This window comes from Rhincodon typus, chromosome 35, assembly GCF_021869965.1.
Source record: "Rhincodon typus isolate 14 chromosome 35, sRhiTyp1.1, whole genome shotgun sequence".
Taxonomy (NCBI): Eukaryota; Metazoa; Chordata; class Chondrichthyes; order Orectolobiformes; family Rhincodontidae; genus Rhincodon; species Rhincodon typus.
Window position 1 is genome coordinate 18040882 of NC_063366.1, and position 24669 is coordinate 18065550.

The 24669-nt window shown below is 43.4% G+C and overlaps 1 protein-coding gene across 1 annotated transcript in view; it reads right to left on the reverse strand.

Moving 5' to 3' along the window:
- Positions 1-22894, reverse strand: part of LOC125487005 — a 43676-nt gene extending 20782 nt beyond the window's left edge. Inside the window, exons 1-5 of the mRNA XM_048616762.1 lie at positions 22537-22894; positions 7148-7280; positions 6361-6483; positions 3537-3863; positions 738-998 (exon numbers count right to left, since the gene is read on the reverse strand). Coding sequence (XP_048472719.1) covers positions 738-998; positions 3537-3863; positions 6361-6457 — 685 coding nt within the window. The 5' untranslated portion in view covers positions 6458-6483; positions 7148-7280; positions 22537-22894. The remainder of the gene's footprint in view (positions 1-737; positions 999-3536; positions 3864-6360; positions 6484-7147; positions 7281-22536) is intronic.
- Positions 22895-24669: the final 1775 nt, after the last annotated feature.

A 24669-nucleotide genomic window follows, 5' to 3' on the forward strand; every position in this document is an offset into this window, starting at 1 on the left:
TTAAACAATAGTTTGGAAGACACTGTTACTTAGCATTTCGGCGAATTTAAGTCGACTTGCCTTATTGAAATTTAAAGTTAAAGCCTGGGTTAAGTGCTCCTGGCCTATTGTCCACGACAGTGCCTTGGCTATCAGTGTACAATTGCCAATCAATCAGCACCTTGTTTCTGGCCCGATAAAAATCATTGTTTCTATGAAATTTGGTACTCTTGGATTTCTTCTGATGAGTGCCAGACGCCAAACCTTTGCAACATGTAGCTTTTCTCAAATAATGGTCACAATCTGTACGACCCAGCAACAGTATCGAAATATGACTTATGCTGCAATCAACTTACACTGCATACAATACTTGGAAATTGTTAAATTGTAAAATCAGTTGTCTCTCCCTTCAAGCATGGTCTCTATCTCAAATAAAACATCTCAACAACACCGAGCAAAGGGATCTCTCCTAACCATGTTCCTACTCTTGAAACTGCACGCAAAACATAAAAAACTTTTCACTGGTGCATGTGGCAATAATAAAATCAAACCAAAACAAAAATTCAGGATTAATGATCCCTTCTCAGACGGTCCAACAATGCAGTCTTTATTTCTTCACTGTATCAAAATTCTTTATGATTTATCTTAATATTTATATTAGTGCTGATCTAAGCCTGCATTGTTGATGAGAACCTACCAGCATTAGAAGGAGATTGAAAACTTCACCTGCAAAGGGCCATCTATAAACCAAAGCTTACCATCAATTGTTAATGTATAATGAGCTTGGACAGAGCTGACGGGATTGATTGCAATGCAAGTGTAAGTGCCACAATCATTTTTCCCAGCGTTCGAAATGATGACGCTTCTGCTCCCATCTACTAGTTGGTGATATTGAGAGATGTTCCCTCCATCTTTCTGCCATCGATACTCATGAGGCTGCCCAGAAACATTACAGGTCAGCATGATGGTGGAATGGAGGAAGCTGGAGTTGCTTAATATCGAAGATTTTGACAGCTTATCTGAAAGAGAGAAATACACAGATTAAAGAATTATACTAACGCGAGCCTTATCCTTCACAAACATGAGCAAAAAACAACAGTGTCCTCCAAAGTGTTTCACAGGCAGGTTTAAGGTACAGTTGTGTAAGGAACAGGGAACATGAATCTGTCTGTAGTTTATTCACAGTGAGGAGTGCGATGAATGGTCTAATGATGCAGTTTTAAAGCAGTTAGAAAAATGTCCATCAGGACAACAGCACAGTTTTCTGTTCTCCTCTCAAATAGGGGATTCTAAGTCTCCTCCCAAACTACTGGAGTTGGCAGCTGGGGCCATGCTCTGGAGCTGAACATCAGAGAAATGGTTCCTTCAACAAGACTGCACTCCTTCAGCAGTGTGCTGCTGGGTCACTACATTGGGTCTTGAAAAGTCATATTTGACGTGAAATGTTAATTTTCTGTCTTCACAGATGCTGCCAGACCTCCTGAGTATTCCAGCAGTTTCTGTTTTCGTCTTGCGTTAATCTGTTTTGCCAGTAATCCTTTTACTTGCCAGTTTAAGAACAGCATTATGTTTTGAAGGGTCAAACGTTTTTGATTGAATGAACAAATTGGATTCTGTTGTCTCATTGACGTGTCGTCAGAAATACCAGACTGGCACACAAACGTACAGTCCCTCATAGCAAGCTGATGATATTGCAATATCTTAATGCACATGGCAGTTAGTGAAATCAAATTACCTTTCCTCTTCACTCACAGGATGTGGATGTAGCTGGCTGGGCCCAGCATTTATTATTCGTCCCTAGTTGCCCTGAGAAGGTGGTGATGAGCTGCCTTATTCACCATCAATATTAACAGAATCCATTTATTGATAGTGTTAGCACAGTGACTCATTAAAATTGGGAGGTAGTGGCCCAGTGGTATTGTGACTAGTCATCCAGAGACCCAGGTTCGAATCCTGCCATGGTGGGCAGTGGAATTTTATTAAAATTATAAAGTATGGAGATGGTAGAGAATGCAAGAGAGATCTGCCTGTGCATTGGAGGATCAGAGGACAACAGTACCATTCCCACACCCAAGCTCAGCCACTGGGTCAAAAGCTGGTGAAAGGTTCACTTAAGAGCTCATTAATTGGTTAGTTAAGAACTAAATTGGCCTGCAAGTAAATGGGCTTCCTGACTACTACCAAAGTACGCACAGGGGCAGGTAGATGGCTGGCAGGATGCCTGGCATAAGTTTCACACCCCATCCATTCCCCTTCTGCAGCTCAGGTTTCAGGTTGATGAACTAATGAGTGGATTGCCTCAGGGATCGGTTCTGACACCTCAACTACTCACCAGCTGGATTAATGACTCAGACGAAAGGGCCAACTGTATTGCAGCAAAAAGATAGTAGGAGATGGTCGACCCATTGTCTCAGCCTGCCCCTGCCCCACCAAACTTATCTCCACCTACGCCAGCTTTCCTGCTCCTCTGATGCTGCTTGGCCTGCTGTGTTCATCCAGTTCTACACCTTGGTATCTCTTGTATTGCAGCAAAATTGACAAAGCAAAGGGTATAAAGAGTCCGCAAATGGATACAGACGAGTTCAGTGAGTGGACAAAAAAAAAACCTGGCAATTATATGACTGTACGCCTCGGCAGGAAGAACTGAAGATGAAGAGCAGATATTATTTAAATGGAGAAAGACTGCAGAAAGCTGAAGTACAGAGAGATCTGGATGTCCCTGTACTGGATATCATAAAAAGTTAGCAGATAGTTTTTGACATAAAAGCAGATGGAAATGTGAGTTGTGAGGAGGAAACAAAGAGGTTTTGGGAGAGTCGGACAGGCTGAGTAAATGGCAAGCTCTTGGTGGATGAAAGATCACACAGACGTTTGGAGAAATCATTTTGTAGACATATACTCTGACTTGTTGCAGCGATGTAGTAGTCAATGTATCGAAGCAGTGGATAAATGTAACAACATCCACTTGAAAGGAAGAACAGAGGTGTAGAATATTTTTTAAAACAGTGAGAAATTTGGAAGTGTTGATGCTCAAATGGACCTGGTATCCTTGTCAGTAAGTCACTGAAAGCTAACATGAAGCTTTGGCAAGCATTTAGGAAAGCAAATGATATGTTGGCCTTTATCGAAATAGGATTGGAGTACAGGAGTACAAATGGCTTGCTTCAATTGTATAGTGCCTAGTGGGACCATGCCTGGACTGTATATACAGTTTTGCCTCCCACTTAACTAAGGAAGGATATACTTTCTATAGTGGGCGGTGCAGTGAAGGTTGATTTGACTCATTCCTGGGAAGGTGGGATTGTCCTATGAGGACAGATCGAGGAGACTGGCTCAATTGCCCTGGAGTTTAGAAGAATGAGAGGTGACCACACTGACAATTAACTTCAAAGGCTCAATGGAGTGGGTGCAGGAAAGATGTTTCCTGTCTGTAGTCTGCAACGCGGGGACACAGTGTCAGAATAAGGGTCAGGCCATGTAGGTCCATGTACTGGTCTGTATAATGTATTTTCCCATAGCACAGATCATTGCTGCTTAACTCCATGAGACAAGCATACCTATTATCCATAGCTGAACATCTTGAATGATGATATCACGTAGATTGATGGAAAGTGTATAAAGACCCGCATCTGAAGAAGTTAAATGATGAAGGATGAATGATCCATTGGATGGGAAGAATTCAAGGCGACCTGTGTACTTATTTAATACTGAAGGTTCTGTAGCCCCAACGTGAAACAGTAGCACTCCCGTACCGAGCCCATTCGTTGTACCTCCATTGGACACTTTCCACTGGTAAAATTCTGCTGTGCTCCGTTCATACTCATCAACCCCAGGGAAGAACATAGAGCTTCCAGGAGCACAGTAAGATTCCATTTTGACGTTGCCTATGAGCAATAATAGAAACAGTGATTGTTGCATACAAAGTGTAGAGTGAGAGTTTGGCGCTGTTTCATGTGCTGAGATTGGACCTGTGAATCATCACCACTTTTACTGTCAATAACACAGCCACTGAATTCTACGGTGCAAAGGCACAGGTCAACGTGGCTTGTTTCGACATTACTGCGTGTATACTCTCCACCATTTCCAAATGCCACTGTGAAAAATCCCTAGGGCACACTTTGCCGGTGTTGAATCGCTGAAAGGGAGGTGCCTCACAAGCAGCAGAAAGGTCTGGGGTGAAGCCAACAATTTGCCATCAAATACTGTTAGTGGACAGAAGATTACAGATAATTCACTGGTGGTTTTCTGCAGCACATGAACCCCAACCACATGAATTAGAACGGAGGTTAATCACCAAAGCTTTTATTTAAATTTGACTCTTTCTCAGAGTTTATTTACACTAAGTTTAGTACTGGTGTGAACAGACCTCAACTTTGAAGAGAGTAAATAGGAAAGACTTGCACCGTTCATGACAGCAGGACTTGCAGACAAACCAATATTTTAAAGTGTAGGCGTTATTGATATGTAGGACCCACAGCAGCTAACTTGTACAAAGGAAGGTCTCACAAACAGCAGCGTGATAATTACTGTGTTGACAATGTTGGTTAAGGGATTATTATTGGTCAGGAGATCATGGAAAACTTTTATGTTTCTTCAAAATACTGACCATAGAATCTTTTCCATTCGTTTGACAGGACAGGTAGGGGCTTGGTTTAACATCTCATACGAAGGAAGAAAGAAATCGTGTCGTATTCTCTCAAGGTCCCCAGCACTCACAAGCCAAAAGCAGTCCTCCTTTTTTAGAGAAATTGGTTCACTACCTCACTGTCTGTGCTCCTCATCAGCTGTAACTATAAATGATGCATTTTAACACAAGACCTCATTCAGATTAACAGACAGCTCCATCACAGGAATTGTTCTACTATGGAATTTACTTCCACCACGCTTTCTGCATTCCCGAAAGGAACAACTCACTGCAGCAGTAAATTTCTCCTCTTCTCCCTGATGATTCATTTTTGCCAAATATCCCAATGGAAACAGACTTGTCTTATCAACTATGTCAAAACCCTTTTAATGCCTCTGATAAATCTCTCCTTAACTTTCTCTACTCTAAGGAGGTTCTCAATAAAACTGAAGTCCGTCAATCCTAGCGCCATTCTCTTCATCTCTCTCCATGTTCCAGACATGCCTCCTGATGTGTGGTGCCCTGAACTGGATACAACATGCCAACTGAAGCCTATGTGATTTACAGAGGTTCACCTTAATATCTTTAGCTCTGTAGACAAAAATGCCTAATGTCTCATTGTTACAATGACTGCTGACTGTTACTTTGTCAGTGGGAATTAACTTTGGTAAAGTTAGTCTTTCTTCAGTTTACAGATTTCAGTCAAACGGCCCCATGGTTCCTGATGGTGCCATTCCAAAGCTGTTCCCCTTAAACCTCAACCCTCCTCACCCCAGTACAAAGGGCTTCCCAATCACCCTGTGCCACGTATCAGGTATATCTGCTGGGAGGTGCTGGCTCTCATGGAGGGTTCAGTTGGTTACTGCCTCTGGCATAAATACCTGAGGATGGTCTTGTATGCTCATAATCACAACCTCTTGCAAGGTGCCATGGACAAGGAGTGATACTGATACAAAGATATCACTCATCGTCACATGGATAGACACTTCACTCAGAAACAACAAATCGGTAGAAATTTCAACATACCTGTCCCACTCTAAGTTTGAGCTAAGTATGAAGACATTTCCCAGAAACTAGCTAGCTATGTTAAAAACAATACATTTTTTAAGTTGCGATTCAGACATATGATGAAAATGTTTCTGCTTAGCCCCATAAATGCATTTCCAAATGAGTGCAAATCCAACAAAACTCAAGAAGCTCAACATCATCCTGGACAAAGCAGCTCACTTGATTGGCACCTCATCCACCATCTTTCATATTCGCTCCCTTAACCACTGCTCAGTGGCAGCAGTGTGTATCAACGACACCGCTCACTGCAGTAACACCAGGCGTCCTTGCCTGTAGCTTCCAAACCCACAATAACTACCATCTAGAAGGACATGGGCAGCAGATAAATGGGCACACCACCCCCTTGAACTTCCCCTCTAAGCCACTCACCAACCTAACTTGGAAATATATTGCTGTCCCTTCAGTGTGGTTGGGTCAAAATCCTGGAACTCACTCTCTCGCAACATTGTGGGGTCTACTTGCAGTAGTTCCAGAAGGAACACACTCTCTACAGCAATTAGGAATGGGTTCTAAAAATGGGCTTGAAGATGGCACCTATAGTCCATGAGTTAATTTGTAACATACTTTTAAATTTGGTATATATCTACACATCACCTTAGTACAGAAAGAAATATTCATCATGGAATTGTGGAGCTCTAAGTAACTCCTACAACGAGAAACATTTACTTTATCTGAGAGTCAGGACTCACCATTGATAATCTGTACGCAGTAACTCAGTAGAAAAGACAGCAGAAGTAAATTAAAGGCACACTTTGTCAAGCGGAAGTGTTCATTGAGGATCCCCATAGATCAGGGACTGGCTGACCTGTTTGCTGTATGTAACATTGGAAATTAGACAATGTTAGAGACTGGGAGTACATGTTAAAAAAAATGTCCTAGAGCTATTTACAACTTCAGAACTTTACAGGCAAAGAAGTACTTTTGAAAATAAGTCACTATTGTAATGCAAGGAAATGAGGCGGCTAGTTTTCACACAGCAAGGTCCAATGACCAAAACCTTTTTACTTATAGAATGCTATTAAATAGTATAAAGGTACTTCACATGAACATTCTGCAGCTAATGACAACATGCATATTAGGGTTGATGGTCAAAAGCTTAGTCAATGAAATAGGCTGTAAAAGAGTTTGTAAAGGAGGAAAGTGAGAGACAGGTTGAAAGATACAGGGAGGATAACTTATTGAGACACATGAGAGAACTTAACAGAGTGAGTTCTGAAGGGATATGTCCCCTTGGAGAGACTAGAACTGGTGGGTGGGTGGGGGTGCAAGTCAACAGTAAGAGGCCTTCTATTTGAAACCTTGTGTCAGAATTGTATCGATTAAAATTCTGCAATCAGATTTCATTTTTAGGTGTTATTGGTGCCTAATCAGATTGTAACAAGATCCACCAAAACCACACTATCCCCCAAGACAGTGGATCTCTCACCAGTGACATAGACAATAGGAACAAGGGGTGGTCATAGAGGCAGCTCCTACATTCAATTGCTGATCAATGGCTGATCATCTGTTTCAATGCACTTTGCTTCATCAGGACAGCAGAGCTGGCTTGTTCCGCACCATTCATGACGTCTCAGTCACTGAAGGAGTCTATGTCTATATGTGGCGATATCTGCAAAATATCCAGACTCTGGTTAATACGTGACAAGTAACTTTCGTGCCATACAAGTGCCAGGCAACGATAATCTCCGATAAGAGAGAATCTAACCATTTATTTATTGACATTCAATGGCATTACCATTGATGACTCCTCAACTATCAATATCCATGGGGTTACCACTGATCAGAAACCGAACTGAACCAACCATACGCATATCAGAGCTACGGAAGCACTCAGAGGCTAGGAATTCTGTAGCGAGTGACTCATCTACTGTTTCCCCAGCGTTTATCTGTCCAACATCTATAAGGCACAACTCAGGGATATGACCAAAGGTGATCCTGGATGGGTGCAGCCCCAATAACACTCCAGAAGCTTGACCCTATCCAGGACGAAGCAGTGGCAGCACTGTGTACCGTGGATAAGATGGACTGTAACAATTCACCGAGCTTCCTTCAACAGTACACTCCAAACCTGTGACCTCTGACAAGGATAAGCGAATATCGCCAGCTCCAAATTACACCTCATTCTGACAGGCCCATATCCCACGAATGAATGAAAAAATAAAGAAATATTCGAAGCAGGCTGTTCAAAACAAAAAACAGCGTGCTCGATGCTACGTTACAAAGGTAATAGTACAAGAATATTCCTTTATTCTTGTAAAGAAGTTGTGCTAAACTTTACGAAATATTTTGGCCTCAGATTAAATATTCTGTCCAATTCCGGGCACTGTATTTTAAGAAGGGTGTCACACTCATGGAAGGGTGCAGAAATAATTTGTTGGCATTGTGTCAGGAATGGGGATGGGGAGGGGCTTTATTTATGTGGCCAGGCTGGAGAAATCTGGGACATAACCTGAGCGAGTGTGGAAGCAGATTCCACAGGAAGTTTCAAAAGGGAACTGGATAATCACTTGTACGGATAAATAAAATACCAGGGTATGCAGGGAAGCGGGAATAATGAGGTAAACCTGACAACTGTTGGTAAAGGTAGGATGGGCTAAATAGCTCCCTGCAAAGCGGGTTCACTTTATTATTTTAGGATGCTTTGTGACAAACATCTGGTCCTCAACTTCCACGTTTCGTCCAACATTCCCAGCAGAAACTGGTTTCTGCCATCCTCTGAATTTGCTCAGTTTCTCAACCAGAATTTGCAGACTCCCAGATCTAACCGCTCATTCGCCCTGACCCCCAAACTCGGGCAAAAGTTTCAGAAAACCCTCTACATGTGAACTTGATTTTTGAACGAATAGTTGGAGCTCAAACCGTTGCAGTGGTCATTCAGACTGTCAGAGTGAGATATTAGCAATGCCAAGGTCATGGGTTCAGTCTCTGTACTGGCCTATGGTGCTGGCTTCCACTCCAGAGTTTAATTCCAGCACCTTGTGGCAGAGTGGTAGTGTCCCTTCCTCTGGTCCTGAAGGTCTAGGTTCTAGCCCTACCTGCTCCAAAGGGTTTTTCCTTTAATTCATTCACGGGATGAGGACCTTGCTGGCAATTAAGAGACAACAACACTACTTGCGTCTGGAGTCACATGTAGACCAGGTAAGGATTCCTTCCCTAAAGGAGATTAGTCCTTTAGTTTACTAGAAAAAGAAAAAATGTCTCTTCACCATACATTAGTGAACCAGGTGGGTTTTCCCCAACAGTTGACAACGGATGCAATCTTAATTCCAGACTTTTTTTTATTTTGGGAGTTCAAATTCCACCAGGTGCCATGGCAAGATTCAAACCCAGGACCCCAAGAACATTATCAGGGGTGTCTCAGTTAAAGGCCATCACCTCCCCTACATAATACACCTGAACAGGGGGATTCAAAATATCTGCAGCTCCAAATGATTACACAGCCCTCATTGCTGTGCCAATCTTGGGTCAATGAACGGGATTTCAGAAAGTTAAACAAAAATTGTTGATTCCAATAAGTGGAACCAACCAGTGCTGCCCTACTGTTGTAGTGTGTATGTGTATGTGTATGTGTATGTGTAGCTGAAGCTGACCCAGATCAACACAGTGTGACACTGTACTGATGTTGTCCAACTCACTCCTTCAACATTGAAAACAGACAGGGATTGTGAATTATTCCACGTCCACAATGCCTGTTCTTTTTGTGACATTGCTATGACCTTGAAGTTATTTTCCTGGTTTTGTTTTGGTTTAGCTCTAAGCAAAAGATTTTGGGGGTCTCAACAGAGTCAGAATCTTCAGTGAACATCTCCTGGCCGCTATTCTCTGATTTTTTTTTTCTTGCTGTACTTTTGGGAATCTGCGTCTGAATTTTCCCTTCTTGCCAAGGCGTGTGTTTGTGGGATGTTGCTATATTGGAACAGTTAATTAGTGATTGTCAGTATAACTATTCTTCTGTTAAGTTTTCCAATAGAGTTAAATTCCTCTTTCTTTGGTTGCATTTTAACTGCAGTGTTTAAATAAATTGTGTTTTGCTTAACATAGAGAGTAGTTTGAGCAATTGCATCTGGAACTCTGTACTTCACATTTGCCTTTACAAACAAGAAAATGTTAGGGTCTAGGCTACGTTCTTAAAATGTTTTCAGGGGTTCTGGTCTGGTCCATAACAGTTTCTGACCGTTCTGTTTCAGTGTGGAGTCATCCTGAAGATGTTCATCTCCTCCCTAAGATGCTGTGCTCCCAACATTTAGCAGAGTCTGTGCCATATACTCACTGAGGTCACAGTTACATCAGGCAGAGATCCATCTGCACGTTTGTTGCACTCTCTCTCTCTTTCTCTCTACAAAATGTCTGCCAGCTATAGTTAGTTATTCAGGGTGTTTGAGAAGACAGAGAATAAAGCAGGAGTAGGCTAAAAGCCCCAGCGGCTAATTTGTATCCCGACTCAATTTATCTACCTCTGCTTCCATATCCTAATTTCAAAAATATATTGCTCAGTCTTTCACCTGTCTTTTGTTTCTGACTGGGCCACCTTAACAATTCTAAAAGTGGAATCACATTCTGACAGTGACCTCACATCCTTCTATTTAAAACAAAATATCAGTTCAAAACTGTATCACAATTAGTCATCTTTCATAACTAATTTCAAAACTCTGATGTCTGTGCAGTGTGTGATAATATCTGGAAGCGATTAGCTGACAAGAACTACCTTCATTCAGCAATCCATCAATACTTGTCGAAAGGGCTGCTCACACAAAAAAAAAAATTACAGGGATCTTCCTGATACATTTGCCTCATTACAGGAAAGATGTGGAAGCGTTGGAAAAGGTGCAGAGGAGATTTACCAGGATATTGCCTGGAATGGAGGGAAGGTTTCACGAGGAAAGGTTGAGAGAGCTAGGGCTTTTCTCTTTAGAACGACGAAGGATGAGAGGTGACTTGATAGAGGTGTACAAAATGATCAGAGGTATAGAGCGCACAGCCAGAGACTTTTTCCTAGGGTGGAGGTAGCTATTACGAGGGGGCATAGTCTTAAAGTGAGTGGAGGTAGATATAGGGGAGACGTCAGAGGTAGGTTCTTTACTCAGAGAGTGGTAGGGGCATGGAATTCATTGCCGGAGAGAGTAGTGGAGTCGGCCTCATTAGGGGCATTTAAGTGGCTATTAGATAGACATATGGATGATAGTATAAAGGTAGGGGTGGAGGTTAGATAGACCTTAGGTTTAGGATAAAAGTTTGGCACAACATCATGGGCCGAAGGGCCTGTACTGTGCTGTACTGTTCTATGTTCTAAGGCATCACCCTCCAGCCATTTACAGATCTCTCCTCTGCAGCAGTCATCAGTTCTGTTCAGAGCTGTGGTTAGATCGGCACTTGCATGATAGTAAAATAAAGGGTAGGCAGGTTAGTTTGATCTTAGAGTAGGACAATAGGTCAGCACAACATGGTGGGCCAAAGGGCCTGTACTGTGCTGCACTGTTCTATGTTCTATTTCAGGAAGTTTGCTGTCATTTGTTTTAATCGCTGTTACTAATTCTTATTCAAATCAACATCAGTTTAAAAAAAACAAATCAAAAAAATGAAACCACAGCAAGAAGTATAAAAACAGGTCATAAAGTCACAAAAATTTAGAATTTCACAATGCACGGTTCTGTCTAGGCAACACCAGCCCCTGCAGTGGATTATTTTATATTGTTACTCAGTGTTTTATGGTGTAATCTCACCTATTTTCCGTTCAATCACAAACCCGTTCTTCACCCACCATCTTTTCATTGGTCTGACTAAAATGAATTGGAAGGGTTTATTTAACCTACCCAGCATCTAATCATAACCATCTGAATCATACTGAACTGGAAATGCCACTTCGTCTCTCGAAAAATTTTCCCTGTAAAGTCAGAGGTCGAGGGGTCACCTTGAGGTTTATAAACATCATGAGGGGTGCAGGTAGATTGAATACAAAAGATCTTTTCCCAGGATGGGGCGGGGGGGTCCAAAACTAAAGGTCATGGGTCTAAGGTGAGAGGGGAAAGATTTAAAAGGGACCTAGGGGGAAACTTTTTTCCCCCCACACACAGAGGATGGTGCATGTATAGAATGAGCTGCCAGAGGAAGGTGGTGGAGGCTAGTACAATTACATATTTAAAAAGGCATCAGGGTGGGTAAATGAATAGGAAGGGTTTAGAGGGATATGGATCAAATGGGACTAGAGATTTATTTAGGATACCTGGCCAGCATGGACGAGTTGGACCGAAGGGTCTGTTTCCGTGCTGTGCGTCTCTATGATGCGTGGAGTTTCCACAACTTTCTCCGTTTGAGTCAGAAGAATTTCAACTTGCTCCTTGACCCTAAGCAGGTGCCTCACTGAAGTGTCTACAGGCGAAGGGAGAATGCAGAGGTGGTGGTGGGGGGAGCGGCGGTCACAAACTCAGCCGATCCTCCTGAGCAATCACCCAGAGCCTGCAGTGTCTCCCTCTTTGTGATTATTGAATTCCAGTGTCGCTGATGGGGCACAGACTAGAGTGTATACACACGTGGGTGTGTGTGCACGTGTGTACGTGTGTCTGTGTCTACGTGTCTGTGTCTGTGGTGGGGGGGAAGAAGAGGGGTTGACACTGCTCAGAACCACCTACCGACTCTACTGGAGGAGAAAAGTGACAGATACAGGCTGGCACAAGTTTCCAGAGCTCAGGGGGTACAGTGGGGGTTTGAGGGGTATCAGACTTGTGCCCCACCCCCCCACCCCAGGGATTATCCCGGGCACAGTTTGAGAACTGGGCCGTAGAACAGCTCATCCCTGTCGCAGTGACAGATTGAAAAAAATGTCCCCCTCCCTGCGGACCTTGCCCAGAATACACAAAACACACGTGGACACTGCCCACCTCCCACTGCAGGCACTGGCTACCCTTCCCCTGAGGGAAAGCAAGCTGGTGCCAAAAGAGAGAGAGAGAGAGCTCACCAGCTGCCAACATGAACCAGTGGGGATCCCTTACACCAACCGGGAACTCCTCACTCAAAGTGATATGTTCACCCTGAATCTAAAGCTGGCCGCTCAGGGCTCAGTGCTGGACCAGTCCTTAACAGAACCTTGTAGGTTTCACAACATCTGTAAGGTCACTTACATCATCCTCCCCCATACCCGTTTGATCAAGGAAAACCCTAAAGCTTTCTATAGGTATGTCAGGAATAAAAGAATGACTAGAGTAAGATTGGGGCCAGTCAAGGACAGTAGTGGGAAGTTGTGCGTGGAGTCCGAAGAGATAGGAGAGGTGCTAAATGAATATTTTTCGTCAGTATTCACACAGGAAAAAGACAATGTAGTCGAGGGGAATACTGAGATACAGTCTATTAGACTAGACGGGATTGAGGTTCATAAGGAGGAGGTGTTAGCAATTCTGGAAGGTGTGAAAATAGATAAGTCCCCTGGGCCGGATGGGATTTATCCTAAGATTCTCTGGGAAGCTAGAGAGGAGATTGCAGAGCCTTTGGCTTTGATCTTTATGTCGTCATTGTCTTCAGGAATAGTGCCAGAAGACTGGAGACGAGCAAATGTTGTCCCCTTGTTCAAGAAGGGGAGTAGAGACAACCCTGGTAATTATAGACCAGTGAGCCTTACTTCGGTTGTGGGTAAAGTGTTGGAAAAGATTATAAGAGATAGGATTTATAATCATCTAGAAAGGAATAATTTGATTAGGGATAGTCAACACGGTTTTGTGAAGGGTAGGTCGTGCCTCACAAACCTTATTGAGTTCTTCGAGAAGGTGACCAAACAGGTGGATGAGGGTAAAGCGGTTGATGTGGTGTATTTGGATTGCAGTAAAGCGTTTGATAAGGTTCCCCATGGTAGGCTATTGCAGAAAATACGGAGGCATGGGATTGAGGGTGATTTAGCGGTTTGGATCAGAAATTGGCTAGCTGTAAGAAGACAGAGGGTGGTGGTTGATGGGAAATGTTCATCCTGGAGTTCAGTTACTAGTGGTGTACCTCAAGGATCTGTTTTGGGGCCACTGCTGTTTGTCATTTTTATAAATGACCTGGATGAGGGCGTAGAAGGATGGGTTAGTAAATTTGCAGATGACACCAAAGTTGGTGGAGTTGTGGATAGTGCGGAAGGATGTTGAAGGTTACAGAGGGACATAGATAAGCTGCAGAGCTGGGCTGAGAGGTGGCAAATGGAGTTTAATGTGGAAAAGTGTGAGGTGATTCACTTTGGAAGGAGTAACAGGAATACAGAGTACTGGGCTAATGGTAAGATTCTTGGTAGTGTGGATGAGCAGAAAGATCTCGGTGTCCATGTGCATAGATCACTGAAAGTTGCCACCCAGGTTGATAGGGTTGTTAAGAAGGCGTACGGTGTGTTAGGTTTTATTGGTAGAGGGATTGAGTTTCGGAGCCATGAGGTCATGTTGCAGCTGTACAAAACTCTGGTGCGGCCGCACTTGGAGTGTTGCGTACAGTTCTGGTCACCGCATTATAGGAAGGATGTGGAAGCATTGGAAAGGGTGCAGAGGAGATTTACCAGGATGTTGCTTGGTATGGAGGGAAGGTCTTATGAGGAAAGGCTGAGGGTTTTGAGGCTGTTTTCGTTAGAGAGAAGAAGGTTAAGAGGTGACTTGATAGAGACATACAAGATGATCAGAGGATTAGATAGGGTGGACAGTGGGAGCCTTTTTCCTCGGATGGTGATGGCTAGCACGAGGGGACATAGCTTTAAATTGAGGGGTGATAGATATAGGACAGATGTCAGAGGTAGGTTCTTTACTCAGAGAGTAGTAAGGGCGTGGAATGCCCTGCCTGCAAAAATAGTAGACTCGCCCACTTTAAAGGGCATTTAAATGGTCATTGGATAAACATATGGATGATAATGGAATAGTTTAGGTTAGATGGGCTTCAGATTGGTTTCACAGGTCGGCGCAACATCGAGGGCCGAAGGGCCTGTACGGCGCTGTAATGTTCTATGTTCTACCCCCCATAGCCCAAACTGGAGCTCAGGACCGGCTAGCTCTGCTCTGTGTTTGCAGACACAGCCATCCAGTCAGCACACTGACTCAGGGAGTCCTTTATGCTAAACCTCACACACTACAGCTGGCCATCGCATGGACCGCTACCCTGAACCAGCCCATTGTCAGCACCCAGCGATTCTCCCAGGCTGACCTTCACCTTATCTGAGCCCCATCTCCAACCTCTCCCTCCTTTTCCCACCTGCAGCCAGTTCTGGAGAATGGTCCCTGAACCTGAAACGTTCACTTCCGCTTTCTCTCTCCACAGATGCTGCCGGGACCTGCTGAGCTGTCCCCGTTTGTTTCCGATTTCCAACATCCGCAGTTCTTCCGGGTTCTTTTTCGGCAAATTAACTTGTTAAATGCCAGGCCCACTAGTCAGGTTCCTGCTGCTCTGGTTGCCGTGGTAATGAAATAATTATCAATGGAGATGACACAGATCTGGGTCTTGGGAGATTTCAGGTGATGGCAGTGTGGTCTCCTCCTTAAAACCATTGTTTTGAAGAAGGGACCCAAAATGTTGACTTTTGTTTTCCTTTCGGATTTGATTGATTATTGTCACACGTGCCTAGGAACAGTGAAAAGTTTTGTTTTGCGTGCAGCACAAACAGATCATACCATATAAAGTGCATCATTAGGGTAATAAAACAGAGCAAGGGGTACAATGTCTTCTCTCTCCACAAATGCTGCGGAGGTTCTCCGATGCTTTCTGTTTTTGTCCCATTTGGAATTGTTCTGGTTGGAGGGGGGACAGCATTGCAGTGGTAGTGGTGGCGGAGAGATTGGTGCCATACTGTCTCGGAAAGAGATAGCCTTTTGGAATCTGTGCGGACGGTCCAGTTGCAGACGGCACAAGGCAATTTGTCCCTTGCCGTTTCCCATCGGTCCTTTTCTGATTTTTGCAGGAACAGACTTGGGCTGTAATTTCCATTCCATTTGCTCTGGTCATTTGCAAATGTGGAACTTTGACGAAATCCTGGTTGTGCTGCTACACTCCTCTTTCTCTGCCTCGTCCTATAAAGAACCCACACCCCTCTAGAAGTGGAAGAGTGGAGCGTTTGGAATGCTGGCATGGACAGAGACATCCACGTCCCACAAATAAGTTTTTAAAAATCCACAATTCCACCTTCCTTGCTGCCCCCACCCACATTCTTTCAGAAAGGTCAGAATATAGTCGAAACTCCATTCTAAAAATAACAATTAACAGAACATCATGCTCACAGGTCCAGTGTTTTTTTTTGAAAAGTGAAATTGCTTACCCATAGCCCCTAGATCAGACCAATGTGCATCTACAACATGTTCAATCTCAGTAGATGAACCGGCCCTGAGTCAAGTTATATAACGAGCAACATATCCTACTCGGATTCTCTCAACGCATAAAACTGCAAGCTGAAAACAAAGTAATTATAGAGTGAGCCACCCACTTTCATAAATACCAGTTTTATTTGTCCATTGCATTCCAGCTGCAAACACAATCACTGTACATGTCATATATCACACAGAACAGAACTGCAAAGGCAGCTGCCTAACTGACCAAGAACCAGGCTCCTCAAACCTATTCCTCCGTTCAGTTGGATCTCCGATGATCCATCCCTGCATTTACCATAGATTGAAAATGAATGAATATCATTCTGCTTACATCTATCATAGGGAAAAATGTCAGAATTTATTATTAAGGAACTCTCACCAGCTCTCGAATATCTAAATGCAATTTATAGTCAACACAGTTTTATGAAAGAGAAATAGTGTGTGAACAATTTATTCTATTTCTTTGATGAAGCAACAAAAGTGTGGATGAAGGGGAATCTGTGGATGTCACGTGCGTAGATTTTCAGAAGGCTGTTGACAAGGTAACTCGTTAAAGGTAACTGCCCAAAATACAAGTTGGACTAGATGGAGGATTGGTTAGTTAACAGAAAACAGAGGTGGGCATAAATGGATCATTTACAGATTGGCAAGATGTAACAAGTGCCAAAGTGATCCGTGCAGGGGTCTCAAATATTTGCAACCTCCATCAGTGACCTGGATGACAGGACTGAATATATGGTCACTGGCATGACATAGGAAAAAAAGCATGTTCTGAAGAGGACATGGGAAAATGGCAAATTGGTACAGATATGATATTGATAATGCAAGTGAATTGACAAAAAATGCTGTAGATTAACAATGTGGAAAACGTGAACGTGTCCTCTTTGGCAGGAAAAAGATAAACCCAGTGTACTATTTAAATGGAGAGAAATTGCAGAACCCTGTGGTACAGAGGGATCTGGGTGACTTGGTACATGACTCGGAAAACATTTGTTTGCAGGTACATCAAGCGACTGGGAAAGCAGTTTGAACACTATCATGTTGAATGAAACATAAAAACAGAGATATTTGACTACAGCTGTAGGTGGCATTATTAAGAACACGTACTATGTACTGTTTCGGCCTCTTAAGGTCAGAAAAGGTTATAATTGCACAAGAAACTATTCAGAGAAATATCACTTGACTAATGTTTGGTACCAAGTGGTTGGGGTAAGGTGGTGGGGTGTCATGGTTATTTTAAAAGAAAAGGTTGAGTAGGTTGGGTCTGTATCCAATGGAGTATAAAAGAACTTGAGGACACCTCATTCAAATATATATGATTCCTAAGGTGATTGACAGAGTGGGTGCTGAAAAGATGTTCTCCCTTATAGGCAAGACTTGAACTGGGAGACATAAGGCATTGGAGTCAACTTATTTACAACAGAAGTTAGGAGGGTTTGCCTTTCTCCCCCACCTTAGAGGATCAGGATTCTGTGGAAATCTCTTTCTCAGGGACAATGGACATAAGTTGACAGAATATCCTGAAGGTAGAGGTAGATAGATTCTTGATTGACAAGGGAGTCAAGCATTGTAAAGGGTGGATAGGAACGTGGGTTGGAACCAAAGTTACATCAACCGTAATTTCATCAAACAGCAGCCTTGAGGGCCTGTGCCTAATCCTTATGTTTATATGTTGCCTCCTCCACTTGAATGGCATCTGCATTGTGGAGCCAGGGCCAGCATTCCCCTTGACCTAACACTGTTTGTATCCTGTATCCACTTGCAGTGACCTCAACCAAAGCAGCTTAAAACCCAACCCAATAAGAAGGAAGTATATGCCAGGTACAGACAGCAGAAATTGAGGGATTCCCTAGGAGAGTATAAAGGCAGTAGGAATATACTTAAGAGGGAAATCAGGAGGGCAAAAAAAGGGGACATGAGGTAGCTTTGGCAAATAGGGTTAAAGAGAATCCAAAGGGATTTACAAATACATTAAGGATAAAAGGGCAATTAGGGACAGAACAGGTCCCCTTAAAGATCAGCTAGGCTGCCTAGGTGTGGTACCGCAGGAGATGGGGGAGATACTAAACGAGTATTTTGTATCAGTGGAGAAGGATATGGAAGGTAGAGAACATGGGGAAATAAATAGCAACACCTTGAAAAATGGTGAGGAGGTGACGCTGGATGGCTTAAAATGCAGGATCTGATCAGATGTACCTTAGAACTCTATGGGAAGCTATGGAAGTGTTTGCTGGGCCCCTTGCTGAGATATTTGTATCATCAATGGCCCTAGGTGAGGTGCTGGAAGACTGCAGATTGGTTAACGTAGTGCTACTATTTAAGAAAGGTGGTAAAGAAAAGTCAGGGAGCTATAGACCGGTGAGCCTGACATCGGTGTGGGCAAGTTGTTAGAGGGAATCCTGAGGAACAGGATTTACATGTATCTGGAAAGGCTAGGACTGATTAGAGATAGTCAACATGGCTTTGTGTGGGAAATCATGTCTCACTAACTTGATTGAAATTTCTGAAGAAGTAATGAAGAGGATTGATGAGGGCAGAGCGGCAAATGTGATCTATTTGGACTTTAGTAAGGTTTTCGACAAGGTTCCTCATGGTAGACTGGTTAGCAAGGTTAGATCACACGGAATAGAGGGAGAACTAGCCATTTGGATACAGAACTGGCTGGAATATAGATAACAGAAGATGGTGGTGGAGGGTTGCTTTTCAGATTGGCCTGGCCTATGACCAGCGGTGTACTACAATGATCAGTGCTGTGTCCACTGCTTTTTGTCATTTATATAAATGGATTTGGATGTGAATGTGGGAGGTATGGTTAGTAAGTTTGCAAATTACACCAAAATAGGTGGTGTAGTGGAGAGCAAAGAAGTTTACCCCAAAGTAAAACAGGATCTTGGTCAGACAGGCCAACGGGCCAAGGAGTGGCAGATGGTGTTTAATTTAGATAAATGTGAGGTGTTGCATTTTGGGAAAGTAAACCAGGGCAGGGCTTACACACTTAATGGTCCTGGGGAGTGTTGCTGAACAAAGAGACCTTGTAGTGCAGGTTCACAGTTCCTTGAAATTGGAGTCACAGGTAGACAGGATAGTGAAGAAGGTGTTTGGTACGCTTGCATTTATTGGTCAGTGCATTGAGTATAGGAGTTGGGAGGGCATGTAGCGGCTGTACATAACATTGGTTAGGCCACTTTTGGAATACTGCGTGCAATTCTGGCCTTCCTGCTAGAAGAAGGATGTTGTGAAACTTGAAAGGGTTCAGAAGAGATTTACAAGGATGTTGCCAGGGTTGGAGGGTTTGAGCTGCAGGGAGAGGCTGAACAGACTGGGGCTATATTCCCCTCGAGCAGAGGCTGAGAGGTGACGTTATAGAGGTTTATAAAATCATGAGGGGCATGGATTGGGTAAATAGACAAGGTCTTTTCCCCCAGGCGTGGGAGTCCAAAACTAGAGGGCATAGGTTTAAGGTGAGAGGGGCAAGATTTAAAAGCGATCTAAGGGGGCACTTTTTTTCACACAGAGGGTGGTGCGTGTATGGAATGAGCTGCCAGAGGAAGTGGTGGAGGCTCGTACAATTGCAACATTTAATAGGTATCTGGATGGGGATATAAATAGGAAGGTTCACAGGGATATGGGCCAAATTGTGGCAAATGGGACTAGATTTATTCAGATATCTGCTTGGCATGGACGAGTTGGACTTCTATGCTGTATATCTCTAAGATTCTATGACTCAATTCTAGAAATCTGACTGCTCATCCCAAACCCTCCCACTTGCTCTGCACTGTTATCGTGCAGTTGGTTAGAAATTCTCACAAGGGCGGCATGTGGCTCAGTACTGCTGCCTCATAGCGCCAGTGACCCGGGTTCAATTCCATCCTCGGGCGACTGTGTGTGCGGAATTTGCACGTTCTCCCCATGTCTGTGTGGGTTTCCTCCGGGTGCTCCAAAGATGTGCAGGCTAGGTGGATTGGCCATGCCAGATTGCCCCACAGTGTTTGGGGATGTGTAGATTAGGGGATAGGTCTGGATGGGATGCTCTGAGGGTCGGTGCAGACTTGTTGGGCCAAACGGCCTGTTTCCACACTGTAGGGGATCCTAAGGTTCTGCAAAAATGCAAGAGTTTTCTGAAGAGGTCACACACATCTCAAGTCGATACTGATTCTCTCTCCTCTGATGCTACTATACGTTGCCAAGTATTTCCAGCACATCTCTTTTTTTAATATTTTTAGTACCCAGCGTATTTTGCTTTTGTTCAAGTTAAGTGACCTAGTCCGGGCCCCTACACTCTCTGTAAACTCAGGAACGTAATTAGTATACAGTTTAAGCTACAGATGTATCCCATTCAAATAAACATGTAAAGGTTAAATAGCTCTCTCTGCTGCAGCATTTTGCTTCTGTCTCTCCATTTGGCCATAAGTTTGGAGAAGTAGAATTTGCTTTATTGTCACATGTACTCACACAAGTATATTGAAAAGTTAACAAGTTGCCACTTATCATGTCATCTAGGTACCTAGGTACAGATTCTCAAGTACAAATTCTTAGAGAAACAAACAGAAAAATAAGCAACTAGGAAAGAGATTTTAAAAGTCCAGCAATAAATTAGAGAAATAATGTGTAAAAAAATAAATTTTCCCCTCCTGTCTTTTTTAAATCTCTCTCCGCTCATGTTAAAAATGTGCCCCCAGTCTTGAAAATCCCCATTCAGTCTGCTTTTCCATTCAATGAGATCATGGCTGACTTGATAGCCCTCAATAGAAGCAGAAATTATTGGAGAAACTCAGCAGATCTGGCAGCATCCATGGAGAGAGTAAAAGAGTTAACATTTCTGAAGAAGGGTCACCAGACTCTCTCACAGAGGGAAACAAGCTCAATGTGGACTCGGACTCCCAGCCTCAAGGTGAAGCCCAGAATAGTCTGGGTTAGAAGAGCAAAGGCTTCTTGATCAAATGGGTCAATGGGCTGTAAAATAGCCGATAGCATTCAATCTGAATAAATGAGAGGTATTGCATTTTGGTACAATAAACAAGGTATGGCTTATACAATTAATGGTAGGGCCTTGAGTAGTGTTGTAGAACAGAGGCACCTAGGAGTTCAGGTACATAATTGTTTGAAGTTTGTTTCATGTATAGACAGGGTGATTAAAAAGGCATTTGGCACGCTTGACTTCATTGCTCAATCCTTTGAGTGTAGCAGTTGCGGTTGTACAGGACGTTGGTGAGGCCTCTTCTGGCCTACTGTGTTCAGTTCTGGTTGCCCAGTTATAGGAAAAATATTATTAAGCCTGGAAACAATTTACCAGCATGTTGCCGGGTATGGAAGCTTTGGGTTATAAAGAAAGACTGGATACGCTGGGACCTTTTTTCACTGGAGCGTAGAAGGTTGAGAGTCGACATTATAGAAGTTTATAAAACAATGAGTGGTATAGATAGACTCAATGGCAGTTGTCTTTTCCCTAGGATGGGGAATTTCAAGACAGCGGGCACATTTTTATGAGCGAGGAGAGAGACTTAAAAAAAGACAGGAGGGGGAAATTTCTTTTTTAACATATTATTTCTATTTTTTTTCTAATGTATTGCTGGACTTTTTCAGTTGCTTGTTTTTCTGTTTGTTTCTCTAAGAATTTGTACTTAAGAACCTGTACCTGGGTACTTAGTTGGCATGGTAAGTGGCAACTTGTAATTTTTTCAATGTACTCATGTGAGTACATATGATAATAAAGCTAATTCTAATCTCTCCACATTCATCCTCATCAAATCCTCTACGAATCTTATATGTTTCAAAAACATCTCTTCTAAACTCCAATGAGTACAGGCCCGATCTACACAATCTCTCCTCATAAGACAGCTTCTCCATACCTAGTGTCAGCAAATTGAACCTTCTCTGGATTGCCTCCAATGCCAATATATCTTTCCTTAGATAAGGAGAGCAACTGTACACAGTACTGCAGCTGCGGTCTGCCCAATGCCTTCAGTTTACGGGAACAATTAAACTGTAAATCAATAACTACGTGTACTATCGCTTGTATCTGCCTGCATTGCAAGAGATGCCGGTTGATTTAAATTCCTAAATCAGACCAGATAATGTTTAAAAACAGCAGAAGCAGCCGGTCATATTCTGATTCTGAAAACAAAAAATTGAAACTTTACACAGGAAAAACTTCACATTCCGTTTTACTTTCTTTCTTCTTCGTTGCTGCCAGACGGGTCAGGTTTTCCCCCAGTATTTTCTGTTTGTCTCGTGCTAACAAGTGTCACTTGTCTCCCCTTTTCTCCCTCAGACATCGGTGATTTCTCCAGTTTCAGTCAACAACTGCCTGAATTTATGTAACAAGGTGTAGAGCTGGATGAACACAGCTCTTCTTGGAAGAAGGGTCCAGACCTGAAATGTCAGCCTTCCTGCTCCTCTGATACTGCTTGGCCTGCTGTGTTCATCCAGCTCTACACCTTGTTATCTCAGATTCTCCAGCATCTGCAGTTCCTGCTATCTCTGAATTTATGAAGCTCCCTTTAACCCGATCACGTGCCTCGCCGAAGCGGGCAGAGGAAATTTTATGGCAATTCACAAACTCACCCGATCCTCCCGGAGCTTGCAGAGTGTCCCTGTTTGTGGTTATTGAATTCTCCGATCCAGGTGATCACTGAAGGAGCAGAGGCTGGAGTTTGTCTCCCTCGGTCTACGGGAATTGGTCGGAGACGGTTTTAACACTGTTCACAGATAGCAGGAACTGCAGATGCTGGAGAATCCGAGCTGCTTGGCCTGCTGTGTTCAACCAGCTCTGCACCTTGTTGTCTCTTAACAACTGTTCAGATCCGCTTTCAAACTGACTGGACTACAGGAGGAGGAGGGTTAGCAGAGTGCCGGGTTTCCCAGGGGACCAGGGGAAATTCAGGCTAGCACGACCGCAGTTTCCAAACCGCTGCTCACCATGAACTGCAATAAACCCAGAGTGGGAGGAAGTTACAAAGCAATCGGTCGATATTCTCCGCACCAATCACGTACACCTTTCCCATTCATAGGCTGAAACAACTGTTTGGTGCTCGGTTTAAATAAAAATGTAAATAACAGAGTTAAACGTATTAGGAAACTAGGACCTGAAGGAAGGTGATACCAGATTCTCGTGAGATGCTACTAGACCTGCTGAGTTTCTCCTGCATTACTTTAATATTTCATATTTTAAATTGTAAACATAATAAACTGAAATTGCAAATAAACCTTTAAAGCAAATATGGTGAGGCACATCATGTACGGTATTATAATTTACTGTCCTTGCACCTCTCAGTAACACATTTGATTATGCATTCTGTGCTTCTACTGATTTTATCACTGCAGTATATTTTGTGGTAGTAGGAACTGCCGATGCTGGAGTCTGAGATAACCAGGTGTGGAGCTGGATGAATAAAGCAGGCCAGGCAGCATCAGAGGAGCAGGAAAAGCTGAAGTTTCGGGCCTAGAAACATCAGCTTTTCCTGCTCCTCTGATGTTGCCTGGCCCGCTGTGTTCACCCAGTCTATTTTGTGGGGTCAGGGTAAACACCATCGTTTGCTGCTAAGATGTAAAATCCCACCCATTTGGTCACTGAGCGATAATTCAGGAAATTTTGGATATGAGTACACCAGACCAAACAAACACGAATTTTACAAAAACAGAAACTGCTGGAGAAACTCAGCAGGTCTGGCAGCACCTGTGGAGAGAAAGCAGAGTTTTGATGAAGGGTCACTGGACTTGAAATGTTAACTCTGCTTGTTCTCTCTCCACAGATGCTGCCAGACCTGCTGAGTTTCTCCAGCAATCTGTGTTTTTGTTTGTCTCATCGTCAGCATCTTCAGTTCTTGATTTTATTTAAGAATTTTGTAATATAGTTGCACGAGAGATAACAACTTCCTTACTCAAACAGTTTCCCATGCATCACTGCCACAGTCTGTAATATCTGCAGGAAGCATTACAGCAACTCAGCGAGACACCTTCAGAGTCAGCTCCCAAACACGACATTTCTATCACCTCGAAAGGCAAGGGCAGCAGTGGCATGGTGATGGCACTGTCTACAAATTGACCTCCAAGTCAAGCACCACAGTAGGCCAGAACAACTGTAATCCAGGTGAGCATTGCTGACTGGGGCATTGAGGGTGAACTACCTTCACGACCAGTAGATGCAAAGGATGAATTGTTGGTTATTTGACTGGTTCATTAGCTCTCTCAAGGCCCGTTCGAGGTAGATGTTTGATGACGCGTAAAGATGTTTTTGTTTCATGCTGCTGACCTTGTGGTCTTTCTGCCCGCTGTTGTGCCCGGACCCTGAAACGTTCTCCGTGGGTTTCTACCTTCTTCCACCACCCCTGTCGATAGGTACTGGGGGCACAAGCCTACCATCCATGCCTCAAGGGCGTTGGAAACAAAAGGCATGCCATGATTTGGTCCAGCATAGTCCATTGGGCCCTCCTTCCCAACTCAGAGACTGTGAGCCAATGGTGAGCCCCAACTTCTTTGTCCCAACCACACCTGTGGACTTTGGAACAGCAAGTGTTAAAAGCAAGGAACAGACCAATGCAATCTTTTGTGAGGTCTGGACTGGAGGCTAATTTCCTTCATTAAAAAAGATTCTAACAGACATAGCAACCCTGGGAGGAACATTGTACGTAAACAGATAGCAGAATTAAACTATTAACAAGGTCAGTGCCTAGGAATTTGTTCAGCAAGTCTGGAAGA